The sequence below is a fragment of the Phalacrocorax carbo genome, chromosome 3 (assembly GCF_963921805.1).
Source record: "Phalacrocorax carbo chromosome 3, bPhaCar2.1, whole genome shotgun sequence".
Lineage (NCBI taxonomy): Eukaryota > Metazoa > Chordata > Aves > Suliformes > Phalacrocoracidae > Phalacrocorax > Phalacrocorax carbo.
Window position 1 is genome coordinate 51,521,275 of NC_087515.1, and position 15,753 is coordinate 51,537,027.

The window sequence follows — 15,753 nt, forward strand, 5'->3', positions numbered from 1 at the left end:
CCACTAAAATACAACAGAGAATTTTTGCTGTAGTCCATGGTAGTGGCCCACACCACGGTGTTAAGGGGTAAACCACAGTGCCAGTAGTGGGTACATTTAGCTTTGCCAAGAGGGAAGATGGCTACCATTGCCCATTTCAATTGACGTGATTAGACAGAGTTTTTGCGTCCTGTTTCACTTAAGGGGAAAAATCATGTCAGAGCCAAGCAAATGTTTTAATGCAGTCTTCTTTCTTCATTAGGGATGCACAAAGTCCTTTCTCCCCAGCACAGGAAGACCCAACAGCAGACAGCAGCTGCTAGCTCCAGCTAGCTCCCTGCTAGCGCCAACGTAGCCTGGCCCCATCCTTTCTCCTCAGGCCCGTATTACTGATCTTCCCGTCAGTGCATTTCATGTTTCTTTTCTGTCTTCTTTCTCACTCTGTTGCTTTTCTCTCACCCTTTCTTTTAGGCTGTTCATTTTCAAGACAGCAAAGGCAGTTAAACTGCCACCTCCTACCTCTTGCCTTTTTCCAATCTCAAAACTGTAGTGATGGAGAACTCCATGTGAGAAACACAGCCGTCCTCCTCGCACAAGGTCACCCAGGTTAATTTCAGCTGTTTGAAAAGGCAATTTGTTTTAAGAGGGCTAATTCTGCCCAGAGTGGATTAGGGAGTGCTCACACATACCACTTCTTTGGCAGGGCTCTGATGGCTGTAAGTCCCAGCTGGTGGGTGGTATCAAACAGCTGAGGACTGTAACATCTGCTAATGGCATAACAAGATCCAGAAGAGGGAATTTATCCACACAGTTGGAAGCATGCAAATACCTCCACAAAACTGCAACAAGAAAATATAAATATATACGGCCTGTATAGTTGCTGTACCAATTTCAGCAAGGCTTTACCCTCACAGGACTGTATTGATACTCTCTTTTATACTCATCAGTCCACTCTGGCAAGGCTGAAGACATTGAAAACCCATTAGTAAGGGAGAACTGGGTGATTTTTTTTCCATGAAAAGACTCGTAGGAGTACTTGTAAAAACTGGCCAGGCACATTAATGAGAATTTTTAAAATGTTCTCTCCTGATCCTTTCTTCCTTGATAGAGAAGGAGTTCAGTTTTGTCCTTTGATGGTGCTTGACTAATTTTAAAATATCATGAAGTTCTTACCCTATATGCTGCTGAAGAAAATGCACCTTTTCTTTCAGCTAGTCAGTGAAATATACAAAGGATGTGATAGTCAAAGAACAAACAAGTCCTCTATTAGAACAAAGGACACTATTGCATGTGCTGAGCCCATTTTATTCTGGAATTGTTTCATCTACTTTTTAATACAGATGAGTTTCTAAGCAATCCCTGGGTGTCCAATACGTAGAGAAAAGCCTGTGTGTTGTATAGCTCGGCTTCTTATTTTTCTGAAGGACAATAGAAAACCCCTATGCTTTTCCCTCATAGCTTTTCTTTGCCAAAGTACGACAGAGCTCTTGTTACATTTTCAGTTAAGTTATTTATACATTATGATGGCTTTCTGAGTTGGTGTTCTTCACCATGCTTCTACAGAGAGAAATAGAAAAGTAACGTCATTACATGTTACTCAAAACCTCAGGACTAGTAGCAGAGAAAATCTTCTCTTAATTCTGTAACAGAGGGTGTTTATGTACACATTTTAGGTGAGTTCAAATCAGAATGAATTTCCTTAAAGAAAAGACATTGCTCCTTGCACAGGAAGAGCTCCAGGAAGTTCACGGGCAGAGAGGAATAGAGAGTCGTCTCCCTTCATGCAAAACACAATGATGCAGAGGAAACTGAGTGACCAGGGTGGCAAATGCTCTTCATTACCACGAGAAATATTTAGAAGTTACATAGTTTTACCCACCTTTTAATCAGGGTTTAATAGTGTAATTGCCTATCTAAAATGCAGACAGACATATTTAGTTTGCCAGCATCCAACAGTAGAGCTTGAAAGCTACTAGAGAGCAGAAAAATTAACTGATTAATAATAACACTCATTCTGAACAGGAGCAGACACCGTGTCATGTGTTGTGGCCATGTGTGACCTCATGTAGGAAGTCTGATGAGAGTATGGCAGTTCCTGCATCCATATCTGTAACGTTAAATACTTTTTCCATTTCTAGCATTGCAGCTTCCAGTATATAGGTAGGAAACAATCCAGAGCCTTTGATCCTCATTACGGCAGGGTAGCCAACAACGGACTATCCTTGTGGGGTCTCTCTGCACAGCCTGAAAGCGTAGCTCTGAGAGATGTTGTATTAAAATCAGTTTGAGGACCATACCTAACTGCTACATTGGTTGGATGTGAAGTGCCACATACACTGTTGTCTGATCTACACAATCTGCACTGGTTGAATTCAATGGACAAAGCTAAAACCTCTCCATATGCAGAGGTGGAGACAATAGAGCTGATCTTTAGAAATCAGAGATAATTACACTCCAAAGCAGGAGCAGGAGGAAGAAACAGTAACACAGAAATGGAAAGCCAAGTGCCTGGTGTGGGTGTCTGCTCTGGTAGTGGTTCACCACTGATCAAAGCCCACTGGAAAGAACATCTGTGTTCTCACCCTGGGGGAGCCCAGGGGAGCACCAGAGCTCAGCGCAGTGGGAGCACAGCCCCGAGGATCCAGCAGATGCTCGCCAGGTCTCCCCCTGGAAAGGACTAGCAAGAAGAGCAACTTGGTTTGTTTCCAGGAGGCGGAGTACAACCACGGTTAGACTTTGTAATGCCTCCCTCATCTTCTCTGGCAATTGCTAAGTCTGACTTAGTGAACACTTCAAATTACAGTCAAAGCTGCTTCATATATCTCAGCACTGACACACTCAAGGAAGGGGGATGTGTGTGTAGATAAGCACGTGGAATTGTGGACAAGGTGTTCACGGTGATTTTGTACTCTGTGCCCAGCAGCCTGGGTGATGGTGTCTGGAGAAGAAAGTGATTACTGCACAAGTACAGCAGAAGCCACATGTTTTTGCCAGGAGGCCAAGCAGCCCTGTGGCCATCTGGCAAGCATGAGGGCTCAGAGCGTACAGAAGGGCCCATGCCGGGGCTGCCTCTGCCCTGCCTCGCTCATGCTGCATCTGCAGAAGGTGCCTGGAGCATGCTTTCCCTCCACGTTACATAAGCAACTCCCAAGGTGAAAACCAGCAAGTACAGCTGCACAAAAAGAGCTTGTTTTACACCTGTCTAGTGAAACCACTGCCTTTTCACTTACATCGTTTAATTCATTTAATCTGATACTTTTTGAGAATCTAAGAACTACTTATGAATATCACCAGAAGCCCACGACACATCTCCTTCAGCCCCTGTGTTCGATAAGGAGCATTGGGCTTACATTTTACCACAGCTCATTTTGGCACTATGTTGGGGCAAGAGCTGCAGATGTTCTGGGGATGCAGCACCTCATGTTGTAATGCAGACACCTCTGGGTGCAAAAGGAGGCAGCAACCGCTGGCCAAACCACCCTGACATGGCAGCTTCCCTCTTTGGAAAGTCTGGTGTGAGTTTAACAACATACCAAAACACTTTCTGAAGAGGAAGACCAGGAGATTTGAGTATCACAGTGGAGCTATGGAGCATATTTAAGGAGCTGCTGTGGTCATTGCAGCATGTGAATAAAGAAACTGTGTGTACTGCAGCCAGTCTGAACCGAAGAGAGATTTCTACTAAAGTTGCAGCAGTCACTTCTTTTGCTGCTTTATCAGTTGTGGGCCAAATGTAAGTCACAGGCACGCTGAAGAGAGGTGCTGTCAGGGTGACAATCTCTCGCTGTGGAAGAAAAATATTGTTCAGGTCTGTCCAACTGGGCCACCCAGGGACTGAGAGGAATTTGGCAGGTCCCTTCAGAGCTCTGACAATGATTTGTTATGTGGTTTGGCCAACTTGTCCATTTAATCACTGTATCACAGATTGTGCACACATTAAAGCAAAAAGCATGCATATTTAGCAGGACCGTCTTGCGATTTGCATTTATATAGCATATTGTGAATTAGAAGCATTACATATCGTCTACTGCTGTTGCTACTAAATCAGTAGCAGACTGCTTCAGGTTATGTTATTTTGAGTTTTGTGTCAATAGCTGAGACTATTTTTGGTTTGGACTTCTTTTAGGCCATATATATACATTCATAGTCCTGCATTATTAATAGTTGCTTAAATTTTTCCACAGCTCTGGATATTTCCTTTCACAGGAAAATATAACAGAAAAGGAATCTGGAATATATTGCTTGCTACAGTACCATAGTGATAGTACTTCACACAGTGGTAGTGATACTCCCTGCAGTAAATTCTGCTGGTTTGTACAAGGCGGGCAGATCGTAACAGGTGCACAAGAGTGTAACTCCATTAACCTGACAAGCGCTATATTAGTTTAGCCAAGGAAGTGGCCCTGAGGATCTTTTTATGTGTTAGAATTATTGGTGGCGTGGGACACATTCAGTCACTGTGGTTGTATTTATGAGGAGTCACTCAATCAGGGTTTCACTGGCTTTTTGAGAATGTCTCAACTAAACTGGGAGAACATTATTCTAAGGAGAAATTGCTAGTAGAATTTTTTCTACTCACCTGTTTTTTAAGTTTTTCCTTCATTTATTCAAATGTGGACAATGGCTAACTATCTGCATCAGCTCCCTGTTGCACTTTCACTTGTCACACTGCCATTAATTCAGAATCAAATCACTGATATGGCTTCAAATGCATACCTCAACCATGGACAACTACTGACCATCATTATCACTGCAAATGCATGCCAGTCATGATGACTACGAAACTTCTGATACATATTCGAGTATGCACTATTATAACTGATGCATAAAATTCTAGGCATGTACTTAAATGTGTATTCCCATAATTAAGCCATTAAAAATGCATGCAAAAGCAGCCAGGCATTTATCCTCATTAACAAAAGAGATTTTTAAAAAGTTGTTGTCCTGCAAACACCATTGTTTTAAATCTGTGCTCTGTGCCTAGTTCTTAGAGAGAACTAACCACATCTAAGGTTGGAAGCCTTGAAATCCAAGCCAATAATGGAATTATGATTTTCTGAAAATGCCACCCATTCCTCTTCGGTAAACCTGTTATTCAGAAGTACTGCTGCTGTTTTCCAGCAGTAAGAAATTGTGCCAAAATACTGTACTCCTGATGAGTTTCTTGTAGAATAAGTCTTTTGCTATTCCCTGTGCAGTTGCCTTTGAGATTCCAAAATACAGAGAGCTCCCCTGGATTATTTTATAGCTCTTTTTTTGTTTCATATTTATCATTTAAATCTGCAAAGTGAGAAACATTAATCAGTGCTCTCAACTGGGCAAATGATCAAAGCTCTTTGACAAACATCCCAAATATAGGTAATAGGAGCATTGGTGAGAAGTCAGTGCCACCCTAATAGCAGGCTTTCCATGCAGAGATGCTCTCTAAGTAACAGGTGTCATGTTTTTCTGACACCTGCTGCTATAAACTTAAAAAGTTCTCATGTCTCGCTATACTCTCTGATAAGGCAAAACATGACAAATGCAGAAAGGTGATAGATAGTGCAGATTTCTTTCTAGCTTAGGAATGGGCAGAGTTTGGTTACAAGGCCAAATGTAATTTCTGGCCACTCGCTTGTTCATTACAACTGCATGGCCCAGAGAGCCAAGTGATTACCAATAGCTTCAACTCAGATCTCCCCTGACAGTAAATGCCTATACATTTTCATTTCTTACAAACCCACCTGATAAGTAATTTCTATTAATTTATCAGCAGATATACAAGCATATACCAGTATTATGAACATATCAATTTTTAATGTCAAAGAGGTAATTTTAAAACTTATTATTTTAAAACTCTCCAGGTTGTTTGATTTCTAAATGATGCTTTTTGTAATTGCCATCATTTATGGGCAAACAAAACTATAGGCATCAAAAAGAGGGCCTACGCCTTCAGAATCTCAACTAATTATTGCTCCATCTGGCTTTGGCATATAGACAGCATGGCTCTCATTTGCACAGGGTTTGAGCTGTCCTCGCCTAGAATAACGATTAATAGAAGAATTTTAAATATTAATTTGTTTAAACTGTAGAAATGGCTTGGGTTTTGCTTCGTGCTGCTAGCCAGTAGCTTACTACCCTGTGCTTCATTTATTCCAGATAATTGATAAGAGCAAGAGAGACCCCTCTGAAGAAATTGAGATCCTCTTGCGATATGGACAGCATCCAAACATCATTACTCTTAAAGACGTGAGTAGTCTTTGAGCACTTCCGCATTAACTGATTTTTCACCTTATGGTCAGGGTAACCTACTAGTCCATGTCTGGAAAATTCTTCAATTGAAGGTCAGAGCTAAAATCACACCCATTGAAATCAAGTAGAAAAACCATGACATAACAAATTACTGAACAGAAGTTGGAAAGACTGGTCAGGCTATACATTCTCCAGTTACTGTCTAACCAACTGTAAATAAAACCAGAGTGGCACAGTGCTGGAGAATAACAAAACGTGTTTGGTTTTGCAGCACTTTTCAGAAGTGAGGTCTCCTTCCTTGGGTGTTTCCCAGCAAGTCGCTGAGCACACTGAGCGGTGCTGCTGGGCAGGGGATGCTCTTTCATGAGCAGCAGCCATTGCCATGCAGCCTGTAGCATTCGCTTTGCTGGGAAGAGGAGAGATCACAAAGTCGCTGGGGTTTTCCTTAATAGTGTTGTAATGCCAGGGAGTATTTATCTTCTACTCAAGCAGCCTGAGAAGACATGAAGGTATCTTTCTTCAGCATTTCATATGAAGAGCAGCCTTCGCTATACTTTCATGCAGTAATGACCTTTAGTCAGAGGTGTTTTACTTAGGCTGCCTGGCAGTCTTACCTAGGATTGTCCACACCGTGTCAGGTTCAGCGTTTACAGGACAGAATCCTGCTGGTGTCAGTGGCCAGTACGTTATGGTTCAGGCCTTAGAGAAGTATATAAAAAATTTCTAATCGCATACCCTTAGGAAAGTCTCACCTATTCCTAAGTGTTAAAGAATATCTTAAGATCTGTGCAAAAAAGGCTTTATATTCCTTTCCAAAACCATTTAGCACTGATGACTATAACACCGCCTATTATTGCAGTCCAGATAAAAGATTATGACATGAAAATGGCTGTCTTCCAATTTAGACAAAAAAATGTCTTTTACCCCTCACAGTTGACATTGAAGGTAAATACATCCTGTGGCTGATGTCAACAATGTATTCACCAGAATTGCAAATACAGACTATATAATATCATGGGAAGCAGGTCTTGGCCAGCAGTATAATACAGTTCATTTAGCTGATCATGAGTCAAAGGGAAATACTGATATTTGAAATGGCAAAGGTTACCCTGTAGAAGTGGAGGGAGAGAGAACACTACCAAGAAGGAGGCTTGGGTGAGAGCCAGCAGACATTTCAGGCTGTGTAAAGTGGTGCTGCTTTTAGCAGCTTGGTCTGCTCTGCTGACATGATAGCAGATCAGGAAAGCTACGTTTCTGTGTGGACAAATCAGCAAGTTGCTACAGACACGAGAAAAAAGTGATGATGAAGTTGTTTTATAAAGTTGCCTTTTCTATTGTTAAGCATAATAAGCACATTTCCACACATTAGCTGAAATTTTCTTCTTGCAACATCTCACACAAGCAAGCCAACACAGTGATTAAAGGACCAACCTCTACCAAAGTAATGGGACCAAAACATATATTATTCTATTACTCTTCCAGGTCTATGATGATGGCAAATACGTGTACCTGGTGATGGAGCTGATGCGGGGAGGCGAGCTCCTGGACCGCATTCTTCGGCAGAAGTGTTTCTCAGAGCGGGAGGCCAGCGCTGTGCTGTGCACCATCACCAGGACTGTGGACTACTTGCACTCTCAGGGCGTAAGCCTTGCTTTTTAGGCTATCCACATCAAACTTCTTAAAACCTGACTTTTAGAAAAAAGGCAAATAGCCATGATTTTGCTTCTCTGAAATGTAAATACGTTTTTTGCCCCGAAACAATCTTTCTCCATATTTATAACCACATTTTTTTTGTGAAATAGGGTCATAGGCTTTTTAGCCATTTCCCAACTGAACTGCAGTATGTTGAAGTGGTATTTTCATTCCCAAACTGCACTGATTTTCAAGTTCATGTACCTTGTTGAGATGTTACTTGTTTACTTTTTATCACAGTCATTATTAGAGTACCTGATCTTTTAACAGCATTTCAAATAGGGTAGCTGAATCAGCAGATAGGTAGAAAATCAAATGCTCAGCTTTCCAAATGAAGTGGCAGTTTGAGCAGCTGATGGGAAAGGTTTCTGACGTGCTGTTAAAGAGCTGCCTTTTAAAATCTAAGCTCTCTATATTCACCACTTTGAAAATCTCTCCCTTTTAAGGACAAGCAGTTTGGATGACTAGTCAAATATTTGCTGCTTTTTCTGCTTCATGGTTAAAACAAGTGCGTTTTGTGCTTGGGGTTTTATGTTTTCATTATAGTTTTTTGGTCTTCTATAACGAATACAGGCTGTTTTTCCACCACTGAAATGCGGCATGTCTGGTAAAACACGCAGCCACTTGTAGTTGTGTGCCTACAGAGAGGATTGTTGTGAATACATTTTGAAATGAGGAAAAACAATAATCCCCCCCTTCAGGTGTGAGCCACTCACATGGGTCGCAAGAAGACCCTTACACACGTTCCTCCTATGATGGGATTTCTTGTTCACCATTCAGCTGAATATTTAGGACCATCAGGTTTCAGGAGACACTGACACCGAGGTGTTTGTACAGAAACCCCTCTGACTGCCCTCAGGAAAGGTGTCCCCCCTTAGAGCAGCAGCCTCCATCTCAATACACCAGCAGAGGCTGTCAAACATATTCTTTCTGATTTTTACAGAGTTTAAGGGGGTTTTTTTCCTTCATTTGACCAAGGCTTTTAAGCAACTTTTCTCCAAAAGTTAAATATTTCAGGCATGAGCCCTTGACCTCCCTCAGGCAGCAGACCAGAAATGGCAGCCAAGCCTGGATGCTCCCTGACCTCCTCTCCTCACTTGTTACTCGCTGCTTTCTTGTTAAGGTGGTGCACCGAGATCTGAAGCCAAGTAATATCCTCTACATGGATGAGTCAGGAAACCCAGACTCCATCAGGATCTGTGACTTTGGGTTTGCCAAGCAACTGAGAGCGGAGAACGGGCTGCTCATGACGCCCTGCTACACGGCCAACTTTGTTGCTCCCGAGGTAGGACCACATTCCAAAGCTGTGAGTAATGAGCCTGTCCTAGGAAGCAGTCCTTCCTCTCTCCCTTTTCCTTGCTGCCTTTACAAGAGGAGCAAGGCAGAAACCCGGCTACCGGCACTTGCACAGCCTCCCTTACCGTAACTTTCCTATTCCTGGTCTTGTCAGGCCAGTTGTTTTTCTCCTGACAAAAGCTGGCGTCTGCCTCAGACTGACGTACACAATGATTCGGCTCATTGCTAGGATAAATACCTCTTTTTCTGTAGCTGCTTCTGCTCACACTGCTTCCCCTCTAGTGCAATGTGTCAGAATGGGATAAGGCTTAAAAGGAAAACCTTGGTATCAGGAATAAGACTCAAAAGAAAAATCCATGCATGACATTCTTACCACACTGAAGTCACTGGGAGCTTTATAATTGACTTCATTGAGCTAAAGAAACATCTTTCCTCTTGGGCTTTCCTAGTACCAATCCACCCAGTTATGGGGGATGTAGGAAAGGGCTGCTTTCCTGTTTTTACAGACAGGGAGATGGAGGCAGACCAAACAGCCTGCCCCAAGCAGGGGGAGAGGTGGTCCACATTGCTGGCGAGTGCTGGTCTGTTCATGCAGCCCCCTGGGAGTGGTTTTGGGTCCCACAACTGTTTGAATGGCACTGGCTGTTTGCTGTGTTTGACCCTTGAGACATTCATAGATGCTTCCTTCCGATGAAGGAGCAAGAGGTTAATTTCCTGGGTAATTTCTCATTTCTTGTAGTGATGCTCACCAGCAATTTTAGTATTTGCAATACACAACTTCAGATGTATGTCTGCCTCTGCTTGTTATGGTCCTTATAAGAAAAATACAAAACTACTACTGTCCTCTACTGTCAAATATCACAGTCTCTTGGTTGGTATCATTTTTCAGTCTTTTCTTCCCCATAACTCTCCTCCATCCAATGTTCATCTGCATGGTATGTAACTGGCAAGTGAAAAATGGGATGATCTTTCTGTACATCGTCCTTTTGTGATATAAAAAGATACAGGAATCACAGCCTTCCAGAATCAGAAGGAGAGTTTGTTAAATTGAGGCCATTGCTGGGGCAGTATAAATTCAAAGCAGATTTTTTTCAGCAAAAAATCTTCCATTGCCAAGACAGACTGGTTTGTCATTTTATTGCTGTTTGTTTGGGTTTCCATTTTAGAAACAGCAATGCGCTGTTCAGCATTTATCAAAATAAGTAAAAGAAGTTCTGTAGCACCAGAGCGGTTCAATTTCTAAACCAAAAAAAATCATGTTTGCAAGAGATTGTTTGCACTGAGATTTTCTCCAAGATACAACGCACTTAAAATAGGTGTAGCTATTTTTCATGATGGGCTATTTCATATAGTGTTTAATCACAAATGTTGCCAACCCAATGTAGTTTCAGATCAGACTCTTCGGGTTTTAAATTAAAGCAGCAATCACACTCCCAGACATTTGTGATGAGTGAGACAGGTCCTGCTAATGCAGGAAACACTGGCGATTAATTGAAACATTTCCAGAACTGGCAAAGAGCTTACATAAAGCCTCAAGTTCTTCTACATTTTACTTGTGATATAATGCTGCCTTCCAGCCTAGACTTGACTTTCACGTTCCCTGCCTGAGCCCCACTGCGACATCTCCCATACGCCATGAAACTAAACAAGGCGGCAGAAGGTCAGCTGAGCTGATGACACAACAGGAGAGTGGCAGAGGAAGGATGACACGTTTGCCCGCTTGAATCTTCCTTTATTCTGGAAACATTTACTTTGGGGTTTCGATGAGAACATGAGCAAGGATGAAGGCTATCCGAGAGAAAGACGCACGCTGCCACCTAGTGCGAGTCATGCTGTGTGCAGGGAGCAAAGAGAGGCTGGATCAGGAGGGAGAAGGCAGCTGCTGGTTCCCTGCTAATGCAGTAAGGTCCTCTGGATAAAGGAAAGATTTTATTCTAGAGTTTTCCTCCAAAATCCGGGAAGAACTACTGTTTTGGCATTTGAAATTATGAGACTGTTTATTAGCTTTCATACCCATACACATCCCTGCTTGCGTCAGAGCTGAGAAAAGCCTATATTTGTAACATCGTTCATCCAATAAATCCAAATCTATAGCAATAAAAGGGGTTTAGGCAAACATGTGAGCCATTATCAGAACTGGATGAACCCAGAGGAAGTTTGTCACCACAACAACCTGCCATGTGTGGATCTAAGAACCAGCTCATGCGCATCTTTCAGATCCCACCAAATTCTCTTTTAGGGTGACCCAGACCCCTTCATGGGTGGTAAATTCTTCAGCATCCATTACAGTAGGATGCAGCACATCTTGTGCAAAGCTCTTTCCCTGATGGATTTATTTTTAAGACAGATGTCTGTTCCGGTTTCATAATATCCGCCCCTAGATCAAACACTAATTCTTTTGGCCAAAATTTCCAACAGTCAGTCCCACATTAACCACAGTTGCACCGGCCTGCGGGAGACATTTTTCAAGTAGCAGCAACACTAATTGATAAGTCTCACTAGATCCTGTTGTTATCCATGGGGTAAAGTTGTTGTCGATAAGAAGTAATTCCCAGCAAAGCTTTCCCTAGAAACTGGCACAGAGTGAACGCCCCTGTTATCTAGCAGCGTTCTTGCAAACTGAATGACAGCACACGGTGACACCTGCCCAACATTTTGGGGTTGTGTGACGATTTGCTTGTGTGACCTGCTCCACCAAACATCATCACTGCCCCATCTTTGTGTCATTTGCCTTGGACTAGATTGTCGCTGGTCATTGGAGGAAGACAGCGCTGGCAACAAAAATGTAACTGTTCAAGAAGCAATGGGAGTGGTCACACCAAAGGATAAATGTCAGGTATTCGGTCTCACAGGTGAAGCAAGAAGCAACTGAGTCTGTCAAATAGCAAGAAGTTCTTCCTATAAAAACTAGTATTAGCAGAGGCGGAATGAATGCAGGAACTAAAGACACAGAAACAAATAAAACAGCCAGAGACCGTATATATGTTGGGCCTATATATGACCATATATATGAGAGAGAGAAAGAAGCAGGACTTTACTAGCTTTGTCAACAGGAGGAAATGCAGCTTTTTCTCCACATTTTTTTTTCCAGGTAGCAAATGTTCACCCAGCAGCGTACCTGCAAATGGTTGCTTTACCACTCATCATTTGTAAAAACTGTCAAAGCAATATTTTCTGAAACTGTTTTTCCTAGCAGTGCTTGGTCTTTTCTGGGATAGACTTCAGAGAGCTGAAATCAATCCCGGGTAATAAAGCTGCAGGTCAGAGAAAGACTTGCTGAATTTGTACGTTCCTTTTTCATGTGCTTTGCAAAAAACTAATTTATATACCAACCCACCAGAAGGGGACAGAACTCTCCTTGTGTGTCAGAACTGAATAACAGAAGGGTAGTTTGCTTTTATGAGCAAGAGGGAGATCTGGAGGTGGTCCTTGAGCTTTTCTGCGCCAAACAGAAACAAAGTTCTTCCCCTAATCTCAGCAATGCTGCCTCAGTTGGTGAATTCACTTTCACTTGGACCTGCACTTACTCCAATAGGCATTTTTTCTGGTGTGCATTATCATAAATGAAATCCAGATTTTATCCTTACTGTTATAACTCTCACCATCTTGTACCAACATCGAACCTACTGGTCAGATCTCTGCTGAGTGGCATGGGTCTTGTTTTCCCCATAGGGAAAAGGGATCATGGTTTTGCCTATTACCTCTTAAGTCCAGCCTAAATGTGGCCACGTTTCTTAACACAAAAGTAAGATAAGGTTAAGCTTGTTATCTTTCTTTGCAGTTTTCATGCTTCTTTACTAGTCTGACATTAGATATGTATTAGGGTGCATCCATTTGTTGTATCAAACCCAAACTGAGCTCAGACATGCTTATCACTGCCACTCAGCCCTATGCTTGTTGCATCCACAGTGTTCTTGGTAACCTTTATGTTAGGAGCATACGTTTCAAAGTATTAGTGAAGTTTTTTTTAAGAAACATTTTAAAACACTGAAATGTTGTTCTGCTTTGCTATGTGTTAGATGGTCAGAGAGGCTCCCGGAGCCTCCAACAAACTGCACTCATCTCTGTCACTGTGGAGGTGACAGATGTGCTGGGTTCACTCCAGCCTGGGCTTCACTTTGCTCCACACCACTAGTGAACATTTTGCTCCTGAGGCAGCCACCTGTTCAAGCCAGATATGCGGTTAAGCCCTGGAAATATCAGTAGATACAACCACTAATTGGAGCTTTTTGAAGACCAGAAGCTAAAAATTCAGGAATGCAGATTAACCTATTTTCATCTCTCTTTCCTTCACATAGGTCCTTAAACGCCAAGGTTACGATGCAGCCTGTGACATCTGGAGCTTGGGGATCCTACTGTATACCATGTTGGCAGGGTGAGTGAAGAAGTTTTCCTAGAGCAGCAGTCTCCAGTGGGCTCAGCCCTTCAGCACTCATTAAGCCAGAAAGGAGTCACAGATAGAGACAACAAGCTGTCTGGCCTCCTTTGAGAAATATGCTCAGTTGTAGGAGGCAAGAAAATAGATGCCGAGACCTAGAATTAGAATAAGTTTTTCCAGAAGCCATAAATATCTTTGACGCTTTACAAGTTGTTTAGGTTTTTAACAGCCTGTGCCGCTATGTGTTCACTGAGACCTAGACTCCTAAAAGGCTCGCTCACCACTTAAGCAGTGTGAAAGTTTTACACTAGGAGAGGAGTGTAGAAGTATGAAAAGCCATATCATCTTCACCCTATCCACAAGAGAATGGTCATTCATTTCTATTAATATGTGTATTCTCTTCAGCTTCATTCTTCTTCTACTGTTGTTGTTACCGAGGTATCTGAGCACCTTTGAAGGCTAAAGAAAAAACCCCAAACATAGTTTTCAGATGCTATTTGAAAAATATGCTGCAAAAAGGATGGAAAGTAAATGAACAGACCAGCAAAAACAGCAACAGGCTGCAGGAACTTTTGGGGGAACTAGGCAAAAAAAAACGACCCTACTGATGTGTTGGCTAAAGTTAAATATCAACACATGAAGACCCAGAGGAAGAGAGAGACTGAACTAAGCAGAGAAGGATAGGAATAAGATGCACTGGGGTAAATGGGAAACAGAGTGCACAAACCCAATCAGGAGTTTTCAGGCTCCTGAATTTCCTTTCTTTTGCTGGCTGCAGGGTATGGTATGTGCACATGTATCGTACTTAAATGCAGCTTGAAATTTTTCAGTGACCTCTCACAACTCTTTAATCTGCTTCATGATCATTCAGCTGTGGCAAGAAGCTTGGATTCATTCCTAGATTTATTCAAAAAACAAAAAGTTGGACCCTGTTATTTGTGTCTCTTGCCTCGTGGATTATAGAAAAGGTGCCATGAGTTTCTATCCCATCTATTTTGTTCCTGAGTACACATGTGTTCACCATTAGCTGAAATATATTGTAATTTTCTGGGGCAGTCTCCCAGTCTGCTGGGATCTCCAAAAACCTGTTTCTATTTTGCTAATGCCATAGATTTGCAATGATAAACAACCAGAATCAGTAAACTAAAATCAACACATTACCCACAGTCACATTTGTTTAGCTGATTATACTCAGAATGTTTCTTTTTTAAATGTGAAAAAAAATCCAAATATATTTGAATCTGAAATACAAATTGCACAAGTTAGTGGATATTAGATTTGCCAACAGGTGCTATTAACTTGTACCTCACTTTATCCTGCACTTACAAGAGAAAATAAGAGTAATGCAAACAGTTGAGAAGTGCTGACTTTTTAGGGACCGCCACTGCATTTAGGGATGATCTTGGTCTTCCTCACCAGAGGAGAGTTAGGAGGAACTATTATTTGCAGCCAGGATTTTATTCTCCTCACATCATCACTACGATCAGAGAGGGCTCAGACAGCCAGGACTAGAGTATAAATGCAGGTCATGACAGACTTTGGAGTTCTAGCCACTCCTGAACTCCTAGTGTATCCTTCTTGATAGCACTGATTGCAATAATACTGTGTATCTCTTCGGGCTGAACTACTGTGAAATTTGACATGTTTTTGAAAATTAGAAAATATAGCATGAGGAATTGAATGTGCTATTAGAAACCAGGTGGGAGAGGAAGCTGTGGCCAAACCAACTGTTTAACAAGCTAAAAACCAAACTGGCAAGTTTTCAGAAAAGACAGATGGAAGGAAAAGTATAAAAATCCCAGATATCCCCTTCTTCTAAAGCTACACAGCTGTTCAAGATTGCAGAGTAAAATTTGGCCTGGTAGATTTTAGTCAGTTGGAACAATCTTATCATTTGTCACTTGATGAAGACAAAAAGTGTGCCTTCTGCATGTGACACAACCTGCACTAAGCCTATTGCAGATCAATTGTTTTGCCCAACAGACTTGCACATTTTGGTCAACAAAGCCCTGTAAAACAGATTATGAAGGGTTCTTTTTCCTTTTCCTTTTCAGATCCTCATTTTTCTCCTTCATTATTTTCATTCTTTCTTGCCATTATCAAGGTACTTCTATTGGCAAGAAAGCAGAGTTAAAACAATTAAAGAGGTAAAAACCTGACTATTTTTGTAAAAAGAA

General features: G+C 41.9%; 1 protein-coding gene across 2 annotated transcripts in view; it reads left to right on the forward strand.

Annotated features, from left to right (window-relative positions):
* RPS6KA2 (ribosomal protein S6 kinase A2) overlaps positions 1-15,753 on the forward strand; it is a 183,166-nt gene that overhangs the window by 157,964 nt on the left and 9,449 nt on the right. For both annotated transcript variants that reach the window (XR_010372137.1, XM_064446922.1), the window contains exons 15-18: positions 6,118-6,207; positions 7,693-7,851; positions 9,026-9,187; positions 13,497-13,573. Coding sequence is in view for 1 of the 2 variants with exons in the window: in XM_064446922.1 (XP_064302992.1) it covers positions 6,118-6,207; positions 7,693-7,851; positions 9,026-9,187; positions 13,497-13,573 (488 nt within the window). In the remaining variant the exon portion in view is untranslated. The remainder of the gene's footprint in view (positions 1-6,117; positions 6,208-7,692; positions 7,852-9,025; positions 9,188-13,496; positions 13,574-15,753) is intronic.